The sequence below is a fragment of the Triturus cristatus genome, chromosome 3_2, assembly GCF_964204655.1.
Source record: "Triturus cristatus chromosome 3_2, aTriCri1.1, whole genome shotgun sequence".
In the NCBI taxonomy this organism is placed as follows: Eukaryota; Metazoa; Chordata; class Amphibia; order Caudata; family Salamandridae; genus Triturus; species Triturus cristatus.
Window position 1 is genome coordinate 528,517,731 of NC_140584.1, and position 23,669 is coordinate 528,541,399.

The 23,669-nt window shown below is 45.7% G+C and overlaps 1 protein-coding gene across 2 annotated transcripts in view; it reads right to left on the reverse strand.

Moving 5' to 3' along the window:
- SPON1 (spondin 1) overlaps positions 1-21,904 on the reverse strand; it is a 1,174,735-nt gene extending 1,152,831 nt beyond the window's left edge. For both annotated transcript variants that reach the window (XM_085648231.1, XM_085648230.1), the window contains exon 1: positions 21,467-21,904. In XM_085648231.1, coding sequence (XP_085504357.1) covers positions 21,467-21,695 — 229 coding nt within the window. In that variant the 5' untranslated portion in view covers positions 21,696-21,904. The remainder of the gene's footprint in view (positions 1-21,466) is intronic.
- Between the last annotated feature and the right edge of the window lie 1,765 nt (positions 21,905-23,669).

A 23,669-nucleotide genomic window follows, 5' to 3' on the forward strand; every position in this document is an offset into this window, starting at 1 on the left:
TTAGGAATGCTTATCCAACCTTGGAATCCACTGCGTGTGGGTCTCTACCTTTGGATATCCAAAGCTCTCACTCTAGTGTCTTGGTCAGTTAAACTTTGCCACATTAAATGGGTCATTTTCTCAGCAAGCGGGTGCACATGTTGCTTTTGTACATAGCCTTAACCATCCAATGGAACTAACTTGCAGTTTTGCAATATTCCTCACTGACACCTGTCCCTAGTAACTAATGCAACTCATCCCTTTTTGGCCTTCGAAACGGTGGTCTACCTCCGTATGTCTGTAGAGGAGCTACCAAAAGAGGTGAATTGCCTGCCATGAACTGCAAGAGCACTTTTACAAATCAGTGGCCCTGGGACCCCTTATAAATTCTTTAGTGCTACAATTTTTGGAGTGGGTGTGTTAAAATCTTGATTTTAACCACAAACATGTAAACAAGCTACTATACATCTAGAGAGGTTTTTGTTTAGAGGTGGTGCACTGTCTGTTCACCCCTGGTGCTAGCCAGAGGTCTAGGTGGTGGGATCTGAGGGACATGAGGTGTCCACAGATCTTACATTGGCAAAAAACAGTTGCCTACTTTATGTTAAATGACAAACATCCAGGGAACATTTGAGATGCCTCCACTGTTATTGTTTTTGCGAGGTATCGCAAAGACGTAAATAGTTGAGCTGTGGATTGCAATCTTTTAAAGGACGTGTTTGCACTAGGTACGATATGCATATATCTAAGATCAACATTTTAGAAGCACTTTTTAAAAATCTTAAACTTAAATCTTTTTGCACATTTCGTGGCAGCTTATCTATAATGTAAGTAATGCAAGTTTAAAATAATAACTTACATATTCACGGTGCTTATGTGTGGGAAGGTGGGGATCTTGTAGCACTAAAAATACACAAGCCACTCTTCCCCACAACACCAACCTGATTTCAATTGCGTGGCTCTCTGGTCACACACAGACACCTGCAGTAATAACATTAACAAATAGAAGTTTTATGGTCACACGGTTGTATGTCGTTACAACGCATTCCGTTGCAACGCATGCCATCACCACGCATGCGTTACAACGGAATGCTGTTTCCACTCATAACCTTTACCACGAATATTCCTTTACCACGCATACCTTTACAACGATTTTCGTTGTAAATGTATGCATGGTAAGGGCATACTCTTGGTAAAGGTTATACCCCTCCCCGTACCCTTACGTGACCCCCCAACCTCCAATCCTTCTTATAATTACCCCTGCCCTGAACCCTCAATCCTTATATATATATATATATATTTTTTTTAACTAAAATTCTCCTTACCTCTTCACGTCGTCTCCTCTCCTTCATCTTCCTTGGTGATGTCGTACGTTGTAAAGAGGAAGCGGAAGTTTCTTTCCGTTTCCTCTCAAACTACGGCGATTGCCTCCACTTTGCGATGTGACAGGTGCATTTTTTTGGGGGGAGACCCCCACGCCCTCTTTTATTCCCACGCTTTATTTTTTATTTTTGGGGGGCGACCCCCAAGTCCCCTTTTTAGGTCTCGCCTGACCCAGCGCATGCGCTGGTCTGGCGAGACTTATTGAGAGGGCTTCAAAAAGTGCTACCAGGCCAGCCTAGAGCTACAGTGCATGTGCGCGGGTGCGCGCGTCGCTTTTACCGCGATTACTTTCACTTTCTCGGCCGCACGGCCGCTTTGATATTTGATCGCGATCACTTTCGCGGCCGCACGGCCGCTTGGCATAGCCAATAGGTCACGCTTTTGGGAGCTTATAAGTATTTAGTTATGCAACTATTGCATGGCTAAACACTTATAAGGTCCCAAAGGCGAGACCTATTGGCTATGCCAATGCTTGTTCTAATTTTAGCCTTTACCACACATGCCTTTACTACGTATCTCATAGTAAAGGTATGCGTGGTAAAAGCTTTCGTGGTAACCACCCATGCGTTGTAATGCATGCGTGGTTGGTTTGCGTGGAAACGGCAGCATTGTAGTGGCCATTTCCCAGTCACACACAGACACCTGCAGTAATAACATTAACCACTAGAAGGTTTATGGTCACACAGATTCACCTGCAGTAATAACATTAACCAACAGCGTCCGATTGGTAATGCGGTCACTCGAACAATGCCCTAGGTGCCGGTATCCAAATTCCAGCTGTGGGCTGCTTTTTTGAGCAAAATATTCTTATGAGAGGAGGAGCGCCAATGTTCAATTAGGTAATTCTTCAAAGCAAATCAGTTCTTAGAGTAATCAGTCCTCAAACAAAGACCTTCAAGTTTCTTCTATATTTGGATTTCCAACAAAAATTTATGAGGAGTATAATCCAGTGGATTTCGAACAACCAACATTTTTCAAATCAATTTCACAGTCTACCTAGCCAACCTAAAGGTTTTTACACTTGTGGAAGTTGTAATGTGTGTGATATGGGCATTAATCGCATCAAAGAATTAAACTATAATTTGACTAAGAAGTACAGCATCAAAGAGTTCATTAACTGAAATAGTACAGGAGTGTATATTGGAAGTACCAAGCGTTCCCTCAAATTAAGAATACAGGAACATAGGAGAGCCGTGATCAATAAAGATGAAAATTCACCAATTTATCAGCATATGCAGAAAGAACATGCAAATAATTTAGGTTTCAAGTTCCACGGCTTGCAAAGAATCATACCACACATCAGAGGAGGTGATTGGGAACTCACATTAAGGCAACAAGAGGCTAAGTGGATTAGTAGATCAGTTTATGTAGGATTGAACAGTGATAATGAATTACACTATTTCCTCTAATTAATTAAAGACAAGGACTTGCCTTCGAAGTGGGAGAGGTTTTATGCAGGTTGAAATTCTGACGTATTCTTTACGTAGAAATTATTTGTTCTATTATAGGAAGAACCTGGTTTAGTTGTCAGTATATAGGTCCCTGCAATAGTAGATAATGTACCATTTCTATCATATTATGAATGCTATAAAGCAATACATGCAATGAGCATATTCCTTTATAAGAACATATGTGAATAATTCAGGACCAGGAAAATCATAGGTGAATGCCTTATTACATGGCTAATGCGTCAGCGGCTTTTCTAGACTGATGATAAAGGGATTGTCATGTAAGAATTAGCATATTTTCAGTACCAATTGATATTTATATTTGTTGCTGTGGTAAGTTGGATATACTAGGTAGATCACGTTGTTGAGGTTACATATTAATTTCTTTTAATATGCATGGAGATGATGTAGCGCTTAAAAGTTTGAAAATTGTAGGGGTGCATTATACTCACTGTTAGTCGGCACCCGCATATAATCAAATGTGTGCTCAGGTATTTTATGTGCAATGTATTACGAATTGTATAACCTATATCGATTTTAATAGAAGTGTTAGCTATGTACAAGCATCTTATGTATATATTGAAGCAATGCATAGAGCTTAGTCTTTTTTGAACAATGTGATGTTAAACGTGTAGATTAGAATTCGTGTCTGTAGACTGTTTAGTTTGACCACACATGAAAGAAAGACGTAAATGTCAATACTGTGATTTAAACCTGCTTGTGTAACCGAAGTAGTGGCCAGAATTCGCATATATCGTTGAGGCGAAAGGCCTGGTATTTTCTTATGTTAGCCAAGGGCAATAGGCCAAAAAGGATTTATTCCAGTAGAGGTTTTAGGCTGTAGTAAATTGCAACTTAAAAGATGTGAAGAATGTCTGCTTTGCATGATCTCACCCCAGGTGCAAGGACAGTTGCTCGTTAGTAGAGAAGCTCTTTGTTCACAAATTGACTTATGTAGTAAAAGCCAGACATGGGAGTGTATTGGAATGTGCCAATCGTAACTCCTAGTGCGGATGGCGTCTGGGACTCAAGGCCAAGCGATGGACGATGGAACTGGACAGCGCTCTGTGGAAATTTACTGAAAGACGACCCCGCAGAAGAGGAGGCGCAAAGGGCGTGTTCGGGGATTTGGGGTTCTGTATTAGGGACAGCGCCCCGAGGGTGGAGGCAGTTCAGAGCAGCCCAGAGCAGAGGAAGGCTAGGCGAAGGGATAGAGGGGGCAACTTAGAACAAGCTCTCTAAGTGAAGTCTTCTTATGAAGCTTCACTCTGACACCTTTTATTCGATGAGGGTCTCAAGGGATTGCTAAGTAGGGATGTCATCTAGTGCAGAGTAGGGACAGAGATGGTATGGTTCAGTGTCCCTAGTATCGACATTTGCTTGGTAGTGTTCTACCTCATGCTTTTAGAGATTGTGCTTTTAGTTATTTTTAGCCGTATGCGGATTCTCCGTAGAGTAGCTTTTGTGTTAGTGCCTATGTACTTGTTGTGCCTCGTATTGAGGACTTTGTATCTGCAAATCTTCATGCTGATAATAAAAACCAGAGAGCCAAGAGATTAAGTCTCGAGTCCTTGATTATGGCAAATTGCGGACAGTAATTTTGATAATTGTGTCTTTCCCTCCACGCTATTGGGCAAGTAAAAAGTTCCATCTGACCAGAGTGGGTTCCAGTAGATAATTGCGAGATATTAAAATGGGCCGGAGCAGTTGGTAGCAGAGGATGGTTTCTTTCTGATAGCGAGGGAAGATTAGATAAGGATAAGTGACCCTTGAGGCCCAAGAGACGATAAGTGATGCTGAATCACCAGATGGCGAGCAGCAGACGGCAGCAGATGAGCATCGACGGCGAGTAGCAGCACGGCCGAAAGCAGCAGTTCCAGGAGTGAGTATGAAAATGAGATGTTGTAGATTGCGGTGTTGATTTGTTGTGTGATGTCTTGCGGAGTTGGTGTGTATGTCGTGTGATTGTGAGATCAGGCTGTGAGCGCGCGCAGCCCGGGAATTGTGGTGTAGAAGACACCTGAGATAGATTTTGTTGACCACCCAAAGGAGATCGTGAGGTACCATCGATCACCTGGACCGAGATAGGGGGAACGAATGCGTGTGTGTATGGCAACTTAACGCTGGTCGTGGGTTGTGGTGTGCAGATCGGAGTGTTAGTAACCTATCAGAGGCGATCTGTCTGGCCGGACGGGGGCAGACGGGCGCCAATTGAGGTCAACAAGGTCGAGAGACTGTGGACGAACAGTCAGAGGCTGTGGACGGACAGCCAGAGAAGTAACTTAATTGGTTATTTCAGTGTGTGAATGGGACGTGAGTAAGCGTGAAACGTGTTTTGTAGAAGGGAACTGCTGCGAACGAAGGAAGGTGACGTCAGAGAGTGTCGCGCTGTGATAGGCCGGTTGGTGTGAGTCGCGCTGTTATTGGAGGATTCGAGGACAAGAAGTAAATAGAGCGCGAGATCGAATTTGCTCATCATGAAGTGCCTTAGGGCTTTGCGAGAGTTGTGTAGAGGCGATAAGCATGTGGTTGTTCGTGGGGGAGAAGAAGCCCCTCCCGAGGATACCCCGGCACATTACATGGCACAGAATGTGGGGTTACATACTATAGTTTGGATCGAGAATTGGCACAAGGTTACACAAGGCGAAGGGGAACTAGCTTTCCCGAGGTATGGCTCATTTAGACTAGCAGTGCTGTACCAACTGAAGACGGTGATGGGGTCCTTAAGACCCTTGCCAAGACCAGCACAGTTTGAAGCATTACATGCGTGGATTAGAGCAGCGCATGATAAGGAAAAGGGAAGAAGTCAGGAGAGAGTGAGGAAGTCGATTAGGGCATTTCAGGATGCCAAGTGGGACGCAGCGGAGAAAAGATGGAGAGTGCAGACAATTGAGGAAGCGAAACTGTATCCCGCGCTAATGGAGGAGACTGGGATAAGGCATGGGAAAGCACAGGAAGAGGATAGTGATTCTGATGATGGGGTATTGCAAAGATTGCTAGACGAGAGACCACCCCCTTATAATCCAGATGAAGCGGATGATAGGTGGGGTGAGAGGGGAGAAACTAGGAGGGTAACAATCCAGCCTGAGACCCGAGTGGAAGGGTTGGTTTCGTTTGAAACTGCGAGTTCACAGGGTCAGTCTGAGTCTAGTGGGAGGATTGAAAGAGAGATGAGGTTACCGGATGCCTTGAGGGTACCGGTCACCATTGGACCGATTGTGTCGATATACAGTCCGGAATCAGAAGAAAGAGAGAGGTCAGAACGAGTGGCAGAAAGAACGAGGAGAGAAAGCGGGGAAAGTGAGTTGGAAGGGGCAACGGCCCGACCTCCAAGCCCTGTACAATGGAGTACACCATTAGCAGCGGTGTCAGACACATCTAGGGGCGAAGAGGACGAGAGACCGGTGAGGCCGAGGACTCTGATGGAGTCGAGATCAGATTTAGGGTCATGGGTACCGCCAAAGAAGCAAATGAGCTGGAATATGGGCAAAGCGGGGACGACCCCAGTTGCCTTTACGAGCCATTCTGCTCCCATAGAATCACCAGAAGAAAGGAGAGAGCAGGAACCGGAATGCGAGTATGATGAGGGGCGTGGAGCAAGTTGTCAGGTGTTGAAAGGGGCCTTGAAGGCAGGAATGATAGATGTAGTAAGACTTAAAGCAGAGGCGGATGAAATAATATATGGGAATCTACCTCTTGAGAGAGTAGTGACATATACTCCAGATGAATTGCTTTTTGTAGCAAAAGATGTGACTCGTAAAGCACGAGTGGCACATGAGAAACTGGCGGGTTTGGCTAGAGAATATGGGGTGGATCTGTCCAAGACTAGAGCATTACAAGGGAACCATAGGATGCATTGTACTGAGCGGGAATTGGAAGAGAAAAGAGTTGTTGGTCTAAGGTCACATACTAAGGAACTGATTGTAGCTATGAGAATATGGCTGATGCTTGACAAATGGCAAGAGAAATGGGCTAGGAAAAAGAATTCTAGGGGAGCGAAAGGAGGGAGCTCTGAAGGAGATTTGCAGGAGGTAAAGATCCTTCCCTTGAGAGAGGTGGCGAATGGAGGATATGTGCATGTACCATGGAGCAGGGGGGATTTGGCATCATTTACGAATGATTTTCCCAGGCTCAGGGAGAAGCCTGCAGAGTGGTACAAGCAAGTTGAGCGTTTCGTTAAAATTTCGAAGGTGTTGTGGATAGACCTGAACACCTTATTCGATATCGTGGTTCCGGGAGATCTGTGGAACGCATGTAAAATTGCTGTTGATTGGCCGGACTATGAGCCTGATAGGAACATAGTTACAAATGGTCCGTCGCCCGTGGTAATGAGGCTGTACGATAAGGTAATTACCTGGTTGAAATCGAAGGTTTCACCCCAAGACATCGATTGGGTGAAGATAGACAGGACAGTGCAGGAGCCAAAGGAGACAGTACATGAATTTTATGAGAGACTTTTGAAGGCTTTTAAGCAGTACAGTGGTTTAGACGAGCTAGAAACGAAGGACATGGGACAGTTTGTGTCTAAGTTCGTGCTGGGTTTGAAGCCCGAGGTTAGTCTCATGATACAGCAGCATTTGATCTGTTGGCAGAATAAGCCTGTGGATGAGATCTTGCGGTACGCCAGGTACTGCACGGATGAGATTGAGTCCAAGCACAAGAAGATGAAGGATAACCTATTGCTCATTCAGATGCAAGCTGCTCAGGGACCGCCGAATGGGGGTCCAGTGGTGCGGAGACAGGGAAACTATCAGACAGGGAATCAGAACGCGCAGGGTCAGGGAAGGCCGAGGCCCGTTGACCCTAGGACAGGCATAGATGTAGCGATCTTGAAGAAGACGACTGCTTGTCACCAGTGTCACCAGGTGGGACACTGGAGGCGCGAGTGTCCCTTGAACCCCTATAATCAGCCGCAGATGGAGGGAGGAATGGGTCAGGTCCCTGGGGCGGAACAGGTACAGACGGTGACTGTACCGAGAATGATGCAAGGGGGGACCGGCGTCTCGCAGGTGCAGGTTCCCCAGCCACCCAGGATGCAGAACATACAGCAGGGAGCTCGGACTTATTTGCAGATGCCCATGTTCGAAGTGGGAGAGGAGAGGGATGCAGATTTGCTGGCGCAGTTAAGTCTAGGCCAGGACGATGATTGCATACTTAGGGCTATTCTAGAGGTTGATCAGAGAGGACCCTTTGTGGAAGCAGAACTCGATGGACACCCTACCACCTTTTTGGTGGATACGGGGGCTACCAGGTCAACAATAAGATCAGCAGTAATTCCGGGGGTAGCCCTTTCGGGGGAATGCATCCAAGTGGTTGGAGTGGCGAACAAGAGGCTAGTGAGCCCCTTAACGGAACCGATTCCAGTCAGGATAGGAAACTTTAGGGATCGTCATCAGTTCGTGGTGTGCGATTCTAGTCCTGTTTGTTTGTTGGGAAGAGATTTGTTGTGTAAGCTCAATTGCACGATCTACTGTACCCCGAAAGGAGTAGAGGTACAGACAAGGGATGATGACGCGACCTTTAAGGTTGCAAATCAGCGGGTGTGCGTGGAAATGTACCCGGCTTTGACAGTGGAGGAGCTTCCACCGGATTTGAGGGAGTCTGTATCGACCGATGTGTGGGATCTAAGCGGAGAGGAGATCGGCTTAGTCAGGGGAGTGGAACCAGTGAGAATACAGGTTAAGCCGAACGCGGAATTCCCGAGAACACCCCAGTATAAACTGTCGCCTGAAACAATTGCAGGGATTAAACCTGTGATCGAGTCTATGATTAGGCAGGGAATTCTGGTGGAGATCATGGGTAGTCCATGTAATTCACCCATTATGGGACTGCAGAAACCTAGTGGGAAGTTCAGGATAGTGCAAGACCTGCGGAAAATAAACGACATAGTTGTTCCATGTTGTCCAGTGGTACCGAATCCATCTGTGATACTGTTCCAGATCCCATGTGAAGCTGGATGGTTCACAGTGATTGACTTGTGTCAGGCATTCTTTTCGATTCCCCTACATGAAGAGAGTAGATTTCTTTTTGCATTTAGGCTAGAGAATCGTATATTAACGTGGTGTCGTATCCCACAGGGGTATACGGAGAGCCCATCGATTTTTAATCAGCTCTTAAAGAAGAATCTTGAAGGTCTTGTGTTGCCGAAAAACTCTGTTTTGGTGCAATACATTGACGACCTGCTTGTCGCGTCAGAGACAGAAGACGCTTGCAGGGTCGATACCATTGCGTTGTTGAATTTCCTGGGAGAGAACGGTCACAAGGTGTCTCCAAACAAGCTGCAATACTGTTTACCCGAGGTACAGTATTTGGGGCACAGAATTGAAAAGGGTAAAAGGAAGGTGTCTCCAGATCGCATTGATGCGATTCTGAGAATGCCAGTTCCCTCGACGCAGAGGGAAGTTAGAATGTTTTTGGGAATGGTGGGTTATTGCCGCCAGTGGATCCCAAACTTCTCCTTTGAAGCGAAGCCTTTACAGCGGCTGACGCGAAAGGATGTAAGTGATCCGGTACCATGGGACGACGACTGTTTGAAATCATTTCTGAGGCTGAGAGAAGCCTTATGTAGCGCTCCTGCGTTGGGAATGCCGGATTACAACAAGGCATTTGCATTATTCTGCTGCGAAAGAGAAGGTTGCGCATTAGCAGTGTTAACCCAGAATCATGGAGGTGTCCGTAGACCAGTTGCTTATTTCTCAGCTACCTTAGATCCAGTAGCTTCTGCGTTGCCCGGATGTCTCAGATCCGTTGCGGCAACAGGTGTCAGCATCGAGAGATGTGAGAGCATTGTGATGGGTCATCCTCTTACTGTACATGTGCCACATTCTGTTGAACTATTGATGACTAGGACTAAAACACAGCACCTCACGAATAATAGGCTGACTCGCTATGAGCAAGTTATCCTTGCAGCCGATAATGTGACATTGAAGAGGTGTGCTGTTTTAAATCCTGCTACATTGTTACCTGTTCCAATTATAGATGATAATGAAGATTGTGAGGACCATGATTGTCTCGACGTTACGGAACTATGCACCAAACCGAGACCTGACATTGTCGATGAACCACTCCCAGTGTCAGATGAGATTTTCTTTGTGGACGGTTCATGTTTAAGAGACAGTGTCGGTCGATTGAGAGCAGCGTTTGCTGTATGCACCATCACGGGTGTGGTTGAAGCCGCTTGTCTAGAAGGAGTACACTCCGCGCAGGTGGCTGAGCTCATTGCCTTGACTCGTGCCTGTTTGGCAGCCGACAAGATCCGTGTAACTATTTATACGGACAGCCAGTATGGGTTTGGTGTGGTTCATGACTTCGGACAGCTATGGTCCCAGAGAGGGTTTATGACGTCTTCAGGTTCTCCTATAAGAAATGGTGAACATGTACGGAAACTGTTAAAAGCATTGCAAGGTCCAGATGAAATTGCTGTTGTTAAATGTGCTGCCCACACAAAGGGAAATGATTTCGTCTCGTTGGGAAATAACTACGCTGATGAAGTAGCCCGATTTTGTGCAGAACAGGGATGCAACTTCACTGAGACCCACGTCGAGGAAACTGGGGAGGAGGTGGTGTACGGTCAGATGTTAGCAATGGCCGACTCATGGGAGGAACTGAAACAGCTTCAGGAAGGGGTCTCGGATCAGGAACGTGACAGCTGGATACGAGCTGGATGTGAGAAGGGAGATGTGGATATATGGATTTCGAATGATGGACGAGCGGTGTTGCCGGAAAGTTTGTTGAATCCCATGGCGAGGTTGATACATGGTGCTGTACATCTGGGTAGGGATGCCATGATGAGAGTGTTTCGTCAGACTTGGTACAACCCGAAGTTTCGTGCAGTGGCTGAAACTGTGTGCCAGAGGTGTGTCACTTGTCAACAGATGAATGTGGGGAAAAGAACCGCTGTGACGTTGAGCCACATAGGGAGGTCAGGGGGACCTTTCAATAGGATGCAGTTGGATTTTGTCGAAATGCCGAAGTGTAATGGGTTGAGGTACATATTAGTGATAGTATGTGTCTTTTCCAGGTGGGTGGAGGCATACCCTACACGCAGATGTGACACACTCACAGTAGCGAAACTATTATTGAGAGAACTCATTCCAAGGTACGGGTTCCCGACGTCCTTTGAATCGGACAGAGGAACTCATTTCCACAGCGAAGTTATGAAGTTGCTTTGTGCTGCTTTGAATATAGATCAGAAGTTACACTGTAGCTATAGACCAGAAGCTTCAGGGATAGTGGAGCAGGTGAATGGAACTCTGAAGGCTCGGATGGCGAAAGTGTGTTCGTCTACGTCTCTGAAATGGCCTGACGCATTACCTTTGGTCCTTATGAGCCTCCGAAGTGTGCCTGATAGAAGAACTGGGTTGTCTCCCCATGAAATCCTCATGGGAAGAGCGATGCGTTTGCCTGCAATACCTGCTACTGCTCTGATAAATATCACTGATGATATGATCCTGGACTATTGTAAAGGCCTTGCTGACGTGGTCCGTTCTGTGTCTCAGCAGGTGCAGACAGCAACGGTTCCAGCTGCGAGTGACCGGTGCCACGACTTGGACCCAGGCGATTGGGTCCTAGTCCGAAAGCACGTGAGGAAGAGTTGTTTGGATGCTAGGTGGCGCGGCCCGTTCCAAGTGATCCTCGTCACGAACACAGCTGTCAAGTGTGGAGGTTTACCGAACTGGGTGCATGCTTCTCATACCCGTAGAGTTCCAGCACCCTTGGGAGATACAGCCCCTCTCGAGAACAAAGATCCCAGTGAGCCGACAGAGCCTCCTGAGAGGGTCAGTCAAGCTGTAAGGGTTGCTGGAGCGGCTGATGGTGCACTGAATCGAGCTGGGGAGGAACGTGAAAGAAGTACTGACCCAGAAACCGGCGAAAGAGCAAGAGGTGCAGTGGGTAGTACAGAATCAAGTTCTGCCGAAGAAGAGGAGGTCAGTGCACAGGGTATCGAAGGGAAGACCGGAGGTGTTACCGAAGCAGAAAGGGTTTGGCCCGCAAAACAGAACCGGGTAAACCTGAGGTTGGCTCCGGACACAGACCTTGCACCAGTTTCGGAGGAACCAGAAGAAGAATCAGGAGACGAGGAGAATCCTCAAGGTGGTGTGAGAAGGTCCAAGAGAACTCGAGTGCCAAGTCGGAAGTACGCTTCACCAGAGTGGGCATATCAAGTGACTGATGCCAGGGTTACCGAGCACTGGAAGGTTGAGGTCGATGACATTGGTCAACAGTGTCCCGCTCCAGAGGGTGGAAGTGTTGCTGAAGGTTCCGGGATTGGAGATCGAAGGAATTTTGACGATTCATATTCCAAGTCCGCCATTCCTGAGTGTCATTCGAGGTATGATCTTGGACAATTTGGAGTTCCCGACGTTCACGACTGTGCCAGACCCACAAGAACTGATCATTCTTAAGCTCGAAATATTGCAAGGAGTCTTGGAACTGTTGGGACCAGCGCTTATGTTAGATTGATTTGAGAAGGTTACAAGCAGAAAAGAAGATAACCTAGGCCCGAGCGGAAGAAGAACAAAATTAGGGATTTTTCCGTTATAGAACGAAGAAAAGTTAGGGAGGTTTGCCTAAGTTCACGAAAGAGACATTAATGAGAAGAAGACATACCCTTTCAGAGACTGTATTGGACACTGAGTACATTCCGAAGATGGCAGATCCTGCAAACCCACATCGTAGGGCTAAATTGATAATAGGCACATTGGTAGGAGTTGTGATAGTCACCATATTTGCGGTAGTGATAAGTTCATACATGGTGGCTCACAGGCAAGAGGGGAAGGTTCAGGGAGCACCCACACCTATTACCCCAGGGCAGAGAGGTGTCAGCATCAGAGAACAGGAAATATCGAAGTTGAGGGATGATCGCAGACTCCACATGGATTTATCGAGGGGTGATTTTAAGCTTAATGCGTATGCAAGGTTGCTGTATGAGTATGTTGATGCGATGAATGTGAAGGATTGCTATGTGTGCATGCAGTTGCCTGCTTCAGTGGATGAGGGTATCAAGTACCATCATCTCCCATTGACATATGGGATTTCTTGTAGTTTATTGCTCAGTTTATTTTATGACAGGAGACAGTTCGAGTATTTCTTTTCAAATTTTGACACGGTACTTCCTGAAGTTCCAGCAATCAAGCATTTGAACAAATATGATTCTAGCAAGAAAGAGGACAGACTCCTAAAGTATTTTAGACCGACTATGAAGCTGGATACGGCGCATGCTCACAGGAATAACCTGACATGTGCGTTATCTGAGGTAGAGAAGAAATTCATAGACCAGGTAGAGGACAGATACAGACAGTTGACCCAGACACGACACACCGGAGATAGTCCAGTAGATTGGACGGACGAGGAGAGAGCTCACAGATCCAAGGGAAGTTATGGACCAATAGCGTTAGATGAGGTACAGAGAGGGAATTTGTGTATTGGAAGGCCTCAATCCGATACGGATAAGGTCGCAGTAGGACATAGCACTTGTTCTCAGACCTTCACAGTGGAAGCTTCTGCTAAGAATTTTATGGTAGGTCCAATAGAGGTAATTCCGACAGTATATTATGTATGTGGGAAGAATGCTTATGTCAGGCTACCTGCGAATTGGTATGGCATATGCTATTTGGCTATTATATTCCCGAAGATTTATCACACAGAGGACTTGGAGTTGTTAGAGACGAAGCGACAGTCTAGGAAACGTAGGGCTACGAACGCCGGTGCAGTGATTGGGGACATATACGGAGCAATGATACCTAGTATGGGTGTGGTGTTGAATGATGTGAAGATTAGGAGGTTGGCGACTGTGGTTGATGAGTTGTCTATGAATACGGCGAGATCTTTGTTGTTGGTGGCTGGAGAGATGTTGTCGATACGGAATATGGTTATGCAGAATCGCCTTGCTTTAGACGTGTTATTAGCAAAAGAAGGCGGAGTCTGCAAATTATTGAAGGTTCAGGAGTGCTGCACATATATTCCAGACAATACGAAGGAGATAGGGAAATACATAGACAACATCACGACTATTCACAAGGAGATTATGGATTTGACGGAGGAGAATGTGTGGGAGAAGATTGGACAAGGATTTGGAAGAGTGGGAACTTGGTTTGCGAATTTGGGAAGAGGATTTCTGGGATCAGTGTTGAAGCCGATTATCATTGCTGTGGTTTGCGTGATTTGTTTGTGGGGATGCGTGAAGGCATGGAAGTGGTATCAAGGAGGCAAGGTTGAAAGGGCTCTTAAGGCAAACGAGAAAAGGATGGCGAAGCTCCAGGAGCAGCAATATGAGAGTCTTAAGAGACTGGAGGGAGTTCGACATGGCAAAGTTATGACTAGCGCGGTCTAAATTAGTTCTAAAGAAGAGAAATGTAATGGTGTGATGACGGATGTCATCAAAGGGGGGAACTGATGTAGCGCTTAAAAGTTTGAAAATTGTAGGGGTGCATTATACTCACTGTTAGTCGGCACCCGCATATAATCAAATGTGTGCTCAGGTATTTTATGTGCAATGTATTACGAATTGTATAACCTATATCGATTTTAATAGAAGTGTTAGCTATGTACAAGCATCTTATGTATATATTGAAGCAATGCATAGAGCTTAGTCTTTTTTGAACAATGTGATGTTAAACGTGTAGATTAGAATTCGTGTCTGTAGACTGTTTAGTTTGACCACACATGAAAGAAAGACGTAAATGTCAATACTGTGATTTAAACCTGCTTGTGTAACCGAAGTAGTGGCCAGAATTCGCATATATCGTTGAGGCGAAAGGCCTGGTATTTTCTTATGTTAGCCAAGGGCAATAGGCCAAAAAGGATTTATTCCAGTAGAGGTTTTAGGCTGTAGTAAATTGCAACTTAAAAGATGTGAAGAATGTCTGCTTTGCATGATCTCACCCCAGGTGCAAGGACAGTTGCTCGTTAGTAGAGAAGCTCTTTGTTCACAAATTGACTTATGTAGTAAAAGCCAGACATGGGAGTGTATTGGAATGTGCCAATCGTAACTCCTAGTGCGGATGGCGTCTGGGACTCAAGGCCAAGCGATGGACGATGGAACTGGACAGCGCTCTGTGGAAATTTACTGAAAGACGACCCCGCAGAAGAGGAGGCGCAAAGGGCGTGTTCTGGGATTTGGGGTTCTGTATTAGGGACAGCGCCCCGAGGGTGGAGGCAGTTCAGAGCAGCCCAGAGCAGAGGAAGGCTAGGCGAAGGGATAGAGGGGGCAACTTAGAACAAGCTCTCTAAGTGAAGTCTTCTTATGAAGCTTCACTCTGACACCTTTTATTCGATGAGGGTCTCAAGGGATTGCTAAGTAGGGATGTCATCTAGTGCAGAGTAGGGACAGAGATGGTATGGTTCAGTGTCCCTAGTATCGACATTTGCTTGGTAGTGTTCTACCTCATGCTTTTAGAGATTGTGCTTTTAGTTATTTTTAGCCGTATGTGGATTCTCCGTAGAGTAGCTTTTGTGTTAGTGCCTATGTACTTGTTGTGCCTCGTATTGAGGACTTTGTATCTGCAAATCTTCATGCTGATAATAAAAACCAGAGAGCCAAGAGATTAAGTCTCGAGTCCTTGATTATGGCAAATTGCGGACAGTAATTTTGATAATTGTGTCTTTCCCTCCACGCTATTGGGCAAGTAAAAAGTTCCATCTGACCAGAGTGGGTTCCAGTAGATAATTGCGAGATATTAAAATGGGCCGGAGCAGAGAATAATGGGGAGTAAATAGGACAGCTTTTCCGATATTAGTTACAGGCGATGCAGTCAGCACTGAAGCGGCTCGTGAAGTTCTTGCGGAGCCTTGTTATAGGTAATGCCAACTTCAGGCATTAATATAGAATAGGCGGTTGAGGTCGAATTTAATATTACTGAACTGTTGGTTTTGAGGTACTATAATCCTGTCAGTCTTGGGAGGTCGTAGTAAGTGTCCGTTTAGATTAAATATGCGGCATCCTCCGAACGGGACGTATGCAGCTATGAACATCTCTCATTGGCTGCAGGATGGTACGGCAGTTTTGATGGGCTCGTGTGATAGCAACGGAGAACTAGTGTAATACTCCGTTAACTAAGTTATATTTTAACAATATCGTACTGTTCTTCACTTAGAAAGAATATATTTTTTCGATCAGAGTGCTACAAATGAAATGAATTTATCGAAGTAAGTTTTGTTGGGACTCGAATAGGCGTTCGTGTGGGAAAAGTTTGCGGAGTTGGTTGCGGACCGACAAGGGACCAGGTGACCTATTTCCTCATTGGTGAAGGATTTGAATATTGACGGTCATGAATTGGAGTAGAACTCACCAAGTTTTTCGAATAGTCAAGTAGGATCGGACCTGGTCAGGACTTGGATGGGAGACCGTAAGTGTAACACATTATTAACTGAGCGTTACTTAATAACACTTTATTGTTGTTCAACTAAATAACACAAAAAAAATGTCAATGCGAAGGTCGGGACCTGTACGTCATAGCAAAAAGAAACGGTTCCCTTATTGGTTTAGGGGTCAGACGATGATTTTCATTAGTAGCTTGTTTTTTCTCATGGAGCAGCGGTGGAACACGAAATACCGTCTGCTTTCTCTTTGGTTTATAAATCGTCAAGTCTGGTTGGTTTGGAACAGCGGACCAGAGAGGCAGCAGCATGTTAATTGAGCGACAGGCTTGAAATACGAATCACTGCTTGGTGCAATCTAAATTGAATAGCGGACCAGTGAGCCAGCGTCATGATAATTGAGCTTAAGGCTTGAAATACGAATCACTGATTGGTGCAATTGAAATAGAGTTAAACTATTGGTTGGATGTTTTGTTTTAAGGCCAGGTTTCACAGCGTGTGTCTCACCGGCGGGATTTATCGGGCCACGCCGAGTAAAACCACACACGCTCCACTTGAAGTAATGGTAAGTGCCATAGAGAAACAGTTATGGTTTTCTAATAGCTGATTTTAGGGTGGTTTGTAAGCGACATAATTTATTAGGATGCATTAGTAAATATCATATTTAATTTTTAGTAGTAGGATTGAAATTAAGAGAAGGATTAAAGAATTTATTAAGAAAAATTGGAATTAATGGACTATTGAGTGAAGCACCACTTATTATTTTCATTTTCAATGCCTAATATAGCAGCTTAGAATCTAATGATCATTGTGCTGGTTTTTCTAGAATACCACTGTAATGGTTACGTATTTGAGGAACAAGATTGCTTGTTTAGCAGATTGGATACTAACTCTGGTGAGTGTCTCTCAGGGATAATTTTGGTTATGAATGGGGCAACTAACTTTAGGGAAATAGGATAACCATACTTTATTAAACATTGTTTTATATAGTGATGTATAGTTTCAGAGGCAGGGGTAATTAAACTAACCCTGGGCGTAGTTCGCGAAGTAGCACTTTGCGAAGCTACGCAAAGTGCACTTCGCACTACGCGAGCTACGCGTAGCACTTCGCGAACTGCGTAGTACCTTGTTTGCACTGTGCCAGATGTCGTTTTCAATGATTGCACAGTGCGGACAAGCAACCGGCACTGTGCAATCATTGAAAATGGCATCTTGCACAGTGCGAGCTGTAGTTTTCTGCTGCTCGAGTAGATTTTTACTCGAGCGGCAGCTTTCTCAACGCGAACTGGTAGTTTCTCATCGCGAGCGGTCGCGAGCATACGCGACCACTCGCAATGAGAAACCTGACCTCCTCGCGTTGGGAATCTCGCCGGGAGGTTTATTTTCCATGCTCGCGATCGCCAACTTGTTGTTGCTGATCGCGAACAAGGAAAAAGTCTCGCCGGGATGTCATTTTGCTTGCTCGCGGTCTCCAACTTGACGTTGAGAACCGCGAGCAAGCAAAAAATGACCGCAGCACTACGCAACACTACGCTACGCATGTTCGCACTGTGCTACGTGCAATTTGCGTAGTGTGAAGTAGCGCGAACTTCGCAAACTACGCGAGCGTAGCGTAGTGTTTTGCCCAGACTTAAATTAAACACTATATTCAGAGTCAAAAACGTTTTAATATGCTCAATGGTCACGGGTACTCAGTGAAATTGAGTGGTCTTATTCAAGCACTTAAGAGAGTTTCGAATCTCCAACTGATATATTAGCTTGAAAACAGACGTTTCTTGATCCTCCATCCGACCTGTTGGTATTGTAGAATGGATACAGGCAGGTCACAGTAGCCCAATTTGTAATGGGTTAAAGTGGAGTGGTAACTTGTACACTTTATTTTCATTTGTTGATACATGTTGTGTTTTATTCCAGGCCTGATGATGTTCGTTTAGGACGAAACGCGTCGGCAGGCTGATATAAAAAAATTGTTTTTGGACTGTGAAATTGATTTGAAAAATGTCGGTTTTTCAAAATCCACTGGATTATACTCCTCGTGAACTTTTGTTGGAAATCCAAATAAAGAAGAAACTTGAAGGTCATTGTTTGAGGACTGATTACTCTAAGAACTGATTTGCTTTGAAGAATTACCTAATTGAACATTGGCGCTCCTCCTCTCATAAGAATATTTTGTAAAAGGGTGGTTATTTGCGGTGAACCACGAAGAGTGATCACCATAGTGCATTCTTAGTACTATTTGAAAAGCAACTAGTGCGCCGTGGCATCAAACCCTCACCGCTGGAGCAGAGTGCTTTTTTGAGCAGTCTGGGGAGCCGATTTGGGCGGTTTCTGCGTTGTTCGATACCGCCTGCACTTTTCTGGAGGTAGATGGGCGTCCATTACCTCCCTTTTATCAATGGCAGAGGTGTCACTCTCTTTCTCTCGCTGGGCCGGCCCATTAATATATGCATATTGAGCGGGGCAGGGGGCCTAAGCAAAAGGGACCTCTCTTGTTTTCAGTTATGTTTCACCTGTGTAAACTAATCCGAGCATTTTTTTAACCCCCCTTTTTTTTATAAAATTTCGCCGAAACAGTGTTTTGCGGAAAGGCAATATGCAAATGTAGGCCACTTTTTTTTAGCGTGCATGGGCCGATTTTTAATCCCAATCCAACCCTGTTAGCCAATAGAAGGTGTATAACATAAAATAGTGCATCTTTCTCGGATTAGTTTAACTTGCATTTATAGCGTTATTTTATATGCTAGTATCTGAAAGTGAAAGGCCCACAAAATAGTTTCTGAATATTTTGTTCGCTCTTGCCACACCTCTGACCCCGCACCCTTTCCACGCAGTCTCACTGTTCCCATCCTTATTAAATTCAATTCGATCGCTGTTTCCAACTCACCTTTAGACCCACTCCCCAATTATCTGCGCTGGAAGGCAGCAGCATCCCTGTTCTCTGGTTTAATTTCGTACAAGCACATCTGCAGGGTGATCCTATATTGTTTAATAGGAGAATACAAAACAGGAATGAGGGGGGCAGTAGAGCGGCAGTATACCCAACGGTATACATTGAGAGCACTCACTTTTGCCAGGTCCAAGCTTAAATGGTTCCTCCAACCCAGGTTTATTCTTTGCTTTTTAGATTTAAAGCACTGATGTTATAATTGGATAAAAGGGACAACAAAATCACAAATCAAAGAATGCAAACAAAAAAAATCCTAAACTGGATAAGCTTTTCGCGAATGGACATGGAAAACTTAAGAACTGAGTAACTTCAGGGTGAGGTCCACGGTAGGACATCTATTTATTTGTAAGTGAGGTATGCAGCTGTGCCTTATCCCAATGTATGCGGGCTGTGCGTGGATGAACGTATGTAGAGTACCCGAGAGATGATTTAGCAACACATCATTGTCCACCCTCGTGTGCTTGCACAGTGCGAAAAGTAATAAATTAATGTTACTCACTACCTCAGCTTTCGGACTTGTGTTCTATTGCGCAATATTACAAAACGGGTTTTTCTTTTAGTCAAGCTATTTATAGAGCCAAAGCCCCTTTCAACGCCCTCACGACATATGGCCGTAGTTTTTGCCTAAGATTCCCTGATCTGAAGAGTCATCTGTTCCGAGTCAGGCCGCTCCGAGCACGGAGCAGATCCGGGTCAAAGCCCACTCATCCATCCGCCCGCAGCCCGTGCGCATCGGCTTAAACCGCTGCAGAGCGGAGGGGAGCGCGGCCGGGAGCGCGGCCAGTCGAAGGCGATGGCTGCGCTCCTAGGTCGGGTCATGTGAGGCGGTCCCTGCTTGTAAGACAGCGGAGAGCTGTGCAGGGTGTTTCGCTCAAAGCACGTCGGGCGTCTGAATAAAGACATGAAAGAGACGCTTGGAATTATTAAACTATAGAACTGAAGGGGGCGTCCTGTATAGCATGCCATGCAAATGCTTTTTTTCAGTTTTATAGAGCGCGAACAAGGAATTGGAGTGCTTTACATGAGCACCAGATTGTTATATTACACGAGGACAGATTGTATTTTGCTAGGCACATTTGTCGGATCACAGGTGGGTGAGATGACGCTGGAACTCGAACCTGGTTCCCCACTGCCAAAGTCGGCTGCTCGGGCAGCTAACACTACTCTAAAGTCTGTTTACCGTAAACATGCCCAAAACTCTTCCTTCATCTATTTATCGATTTTTGGTCAACAGCAATAATTCTATAATGTTTATGGGAATAGAAGTTTCGTTTTTCTAGTCTATATAAAGGTCTACAAATCCCAGCATGCAAAGTACCGTTGGCGATAAAGTCGATACTGACTGAAGGTATCACACATAGCCTGTGGAACTTGGCAAGAATTCAATTTTCTTTACGAAGACGTTAAGGAGGGATCTATCTTTCAAACGCACTAATTAGTCTAGACAGAGAAAATAATGTGGACACCTCCCTGGTTTGTTTTAAGTTAATTGCTATGAGGGTTGCTGCTGCTCCGCAGGGTGTATTTGAAAAGAGCACAATTAGACACGTTCACACAAGTCTTGTGGTGGCGGGGCAAACTTACTGTCTCTCAGACTAGACCGGGCAGCAGCGTTGTGTCCGATCTGCTCAGTCCTAACTCGAAACCCAACGTGACGGTTCTTGCAATCCCAAACTCGTGCACGTCTAGAACCTTCGAATACAGAGGTGCGCTGCATCGAGGACTGTAAGCCCCAAACTCTAGGGGCTCATTTTCAAGACCCTTGCGCCGCCGGTGCGCCACTTTTAAGGGCAGTAGTGGCGCACCGGCGGCGCAAGGCGCTTGTAAATAAGCCCCTCTGTTTTCTAACGTCAATCGTGTTAACAGTGCTGCTATGTCTCTTTAAACAGAAGCAGGGACACTCTATTGCCACACTGTGGTGTTCAAATGGAACACAGAGGCCACAGGGCTGAAACACCTAAAGTAGAATAGGTGATAACATCAAATAAAAAGTGTTAAAAACATGGTGAATGTCACTGTGGTGTAGAAAGGAAGTTCGAAAACTTTGTCTCATCTTTTCTTGTCATTGAGAGGGTGACTTCGGCAGTAAACCTGCGATTACAGAAAACTGTAATCACGTTAGCGCTTCGAGGCCACCCTAATAGCAGAGTGAGCGATACATCTACCTTTAATTATTGTAACAGAAATCTCTGATGTCACGGGAACAATGCAACTCCAAACATGAGTAATGTTATGGGTCAAGATCCACCAGAGCAGCAAAGAAACGGGTGTAACATTGTAGGGCAGGGCACAACTATTTCAGCCTCGCTCCCGCGCCCCAAATCTTCACCTGACCTCTTTCTCGCGCACGTGCACGCACTAAGCTCAACACGCCGCCCCGAGGCGAACTTACCTCGGTAGCTGGCTCCTGGCTTGTAAAACTCGGGGTCTCCCTCCACCCTCAGGCTGAACTCGTTGTATCCTTCCCTCCGGGTGCCCTGGACGCGCAGGATCCGGCTGCAGTACCCCTCCGACTTGGAGGCTTTTTCCACAGTATCGTCCGTAAACCCAAACGCCGCCCGAGAGGCAGTGAGCGCCAGGAACTGCCAGAGTAGGGTCTGCCCCGCAAATCCCCTCGCCATGGTATCCGCGAACTTCTGGTCACAGCATGGATCGAACTGTGAGTCCTGCAGAACCAGCGGAGAGCTGGGTGGACGCAGCCGGGGCTCGGGCAGGCGGCTGGCAGGAGGGAGCGCCGCCGGAGGGTCTGCACAGCAGCAGTACCGCGAGCAGCAGCTGGGAGAGACTCACTCTGCTGAGCTCTGATCTCCGCCAGATCCCCGACTGAAGTGCTGTTTTGTTTCAGAGGATGCGATTAGCAGCTCCCACTGTTTACTTTGCCGAGCAGAATTCACAGGGTTTGGTGAAATAACAGAGCAGAGCGGGGGGACAGGACTGTCTCCAAGACAGCCAGAAAAGATGCGGGCTGCACGGGCTGAGCTAACAGACTCGAAATGAATCCGCCACATTCCCTGCCAAAGTCTATAGTTACCACAGCGGTGGCTGGCGCGAGGAATGCCCCGGTTTTAAGTCCGCGCCAGACACTGCAAACATGCGTTTGTGCTGATGTGCAGGTGGCGAGGAAGCGTCCGTAGCGCGCACGGATGGCAAGTGCAGACTCTGCACAGTGACTTTACGAATTCACCACTTCAAGACAGGGACGTGCTCTTAAAACCAATAATCTAAAAAAATAATAATCGATTATCATGAAGTGATAATAGGGCAATTGCCTAGGAAATTGTGCAGTGGCAGTTATAAAGCAACGTTCACGCGGATGAAGTCCTGTACACTTCTACTGTACTATATATCTGAAGTAGGTTTTGCATAATCAATTTACTGCTGCAATATTTTCGAAAGGCAGTCAACTAGGAAGCATCGCCTGAACATATAGATGAAGTGGAGCATAAAACAAAGCAGCGACAAGAGAAAAACAATGGAAGAATGTACAGTGGACGTTTGCTGATATGGCTCACTCTATTCACCCCTATTATAAATCCTTTCCATTATAAAGGCCGTTTTCATTTGCAAGGCACTTGAGCATAGAGCTGGAATCTGGGATTATTTAAAACGAATATTAGGGCGCCTTTGTGCAGTGCTAGCACGTTGATGAGAAACATTGTTAAAGTTCTATAAAGTTATGTTGCTCCAAAGGTTCCTGGGAAGCGTACAACCCAGACGAAGGAGGGGATTTGCTTGGTCTCTATAAAGAAGTGTACATTGGCTACAAGGAGGCAATTCACACAAATAAAATTTAACTTCCAGTGCCTCAAATGTCAATGTGTGCTTTCTGAAGTTGAAATGATTTCAACATGCCTGATGTGCAGGGAGGTTTTGGCGCTGGTGGCGCTCGGCGTGACAATCTTGTTTGTTGGAGCCTACCATGACCTCCTTCACGGATTCCCCCACTCCCACCTTCCAATGGTTCCACTAATCTCTCCTTAGTTCCTCTCTCGTGTTTATTTAATAGCGCTGTTCATCCCAATGTAGACTCTGAGCGCTCTACCTCACAAACATATTATACAGTGACCAGTGGCGGCTGGTGAAGTCTGAAAGAAGTGGGGCGGGATTTTAAAGAGTGAGTGAGTTCAGAAAGGGAGCGTGGCTGTTCCAATATGAGCTCAAAGGGAGGGAGGGGGATTCTTCCGTGAGAAACTTGTTTTTAGAAATGGGGTAAGATAGTACATTTCACATTTTCAATAAAATGACCAAAACCAGTAGTTTTCATGGGCATTCTTAAAAACACTCAAAATATCTGCGAACATTCCTGGTTTGAGAAGAAAGCCTGACCTCCCTATGGTTGTGAGCACCAGGCAAGAGAGTTTGGGATGGAATCTCCTTCACAAAAAGTTTGGAAAATGAGCTATTTTACCTCCATGCTATTGCATGTCATGCTGACACTTTGAGAATAATAGTGTCTGGTCAGTCAGGCTAGGCCAGTTAGACATCAAGAGTGGACCCATTCTATGGTTCTTTTACTACCCAAATAGAGTTAGGAGGCTCATTTACCTTGCATGTCCTAGGGCTCTTTGCTCCATTACAACTCCACCGACCATGAC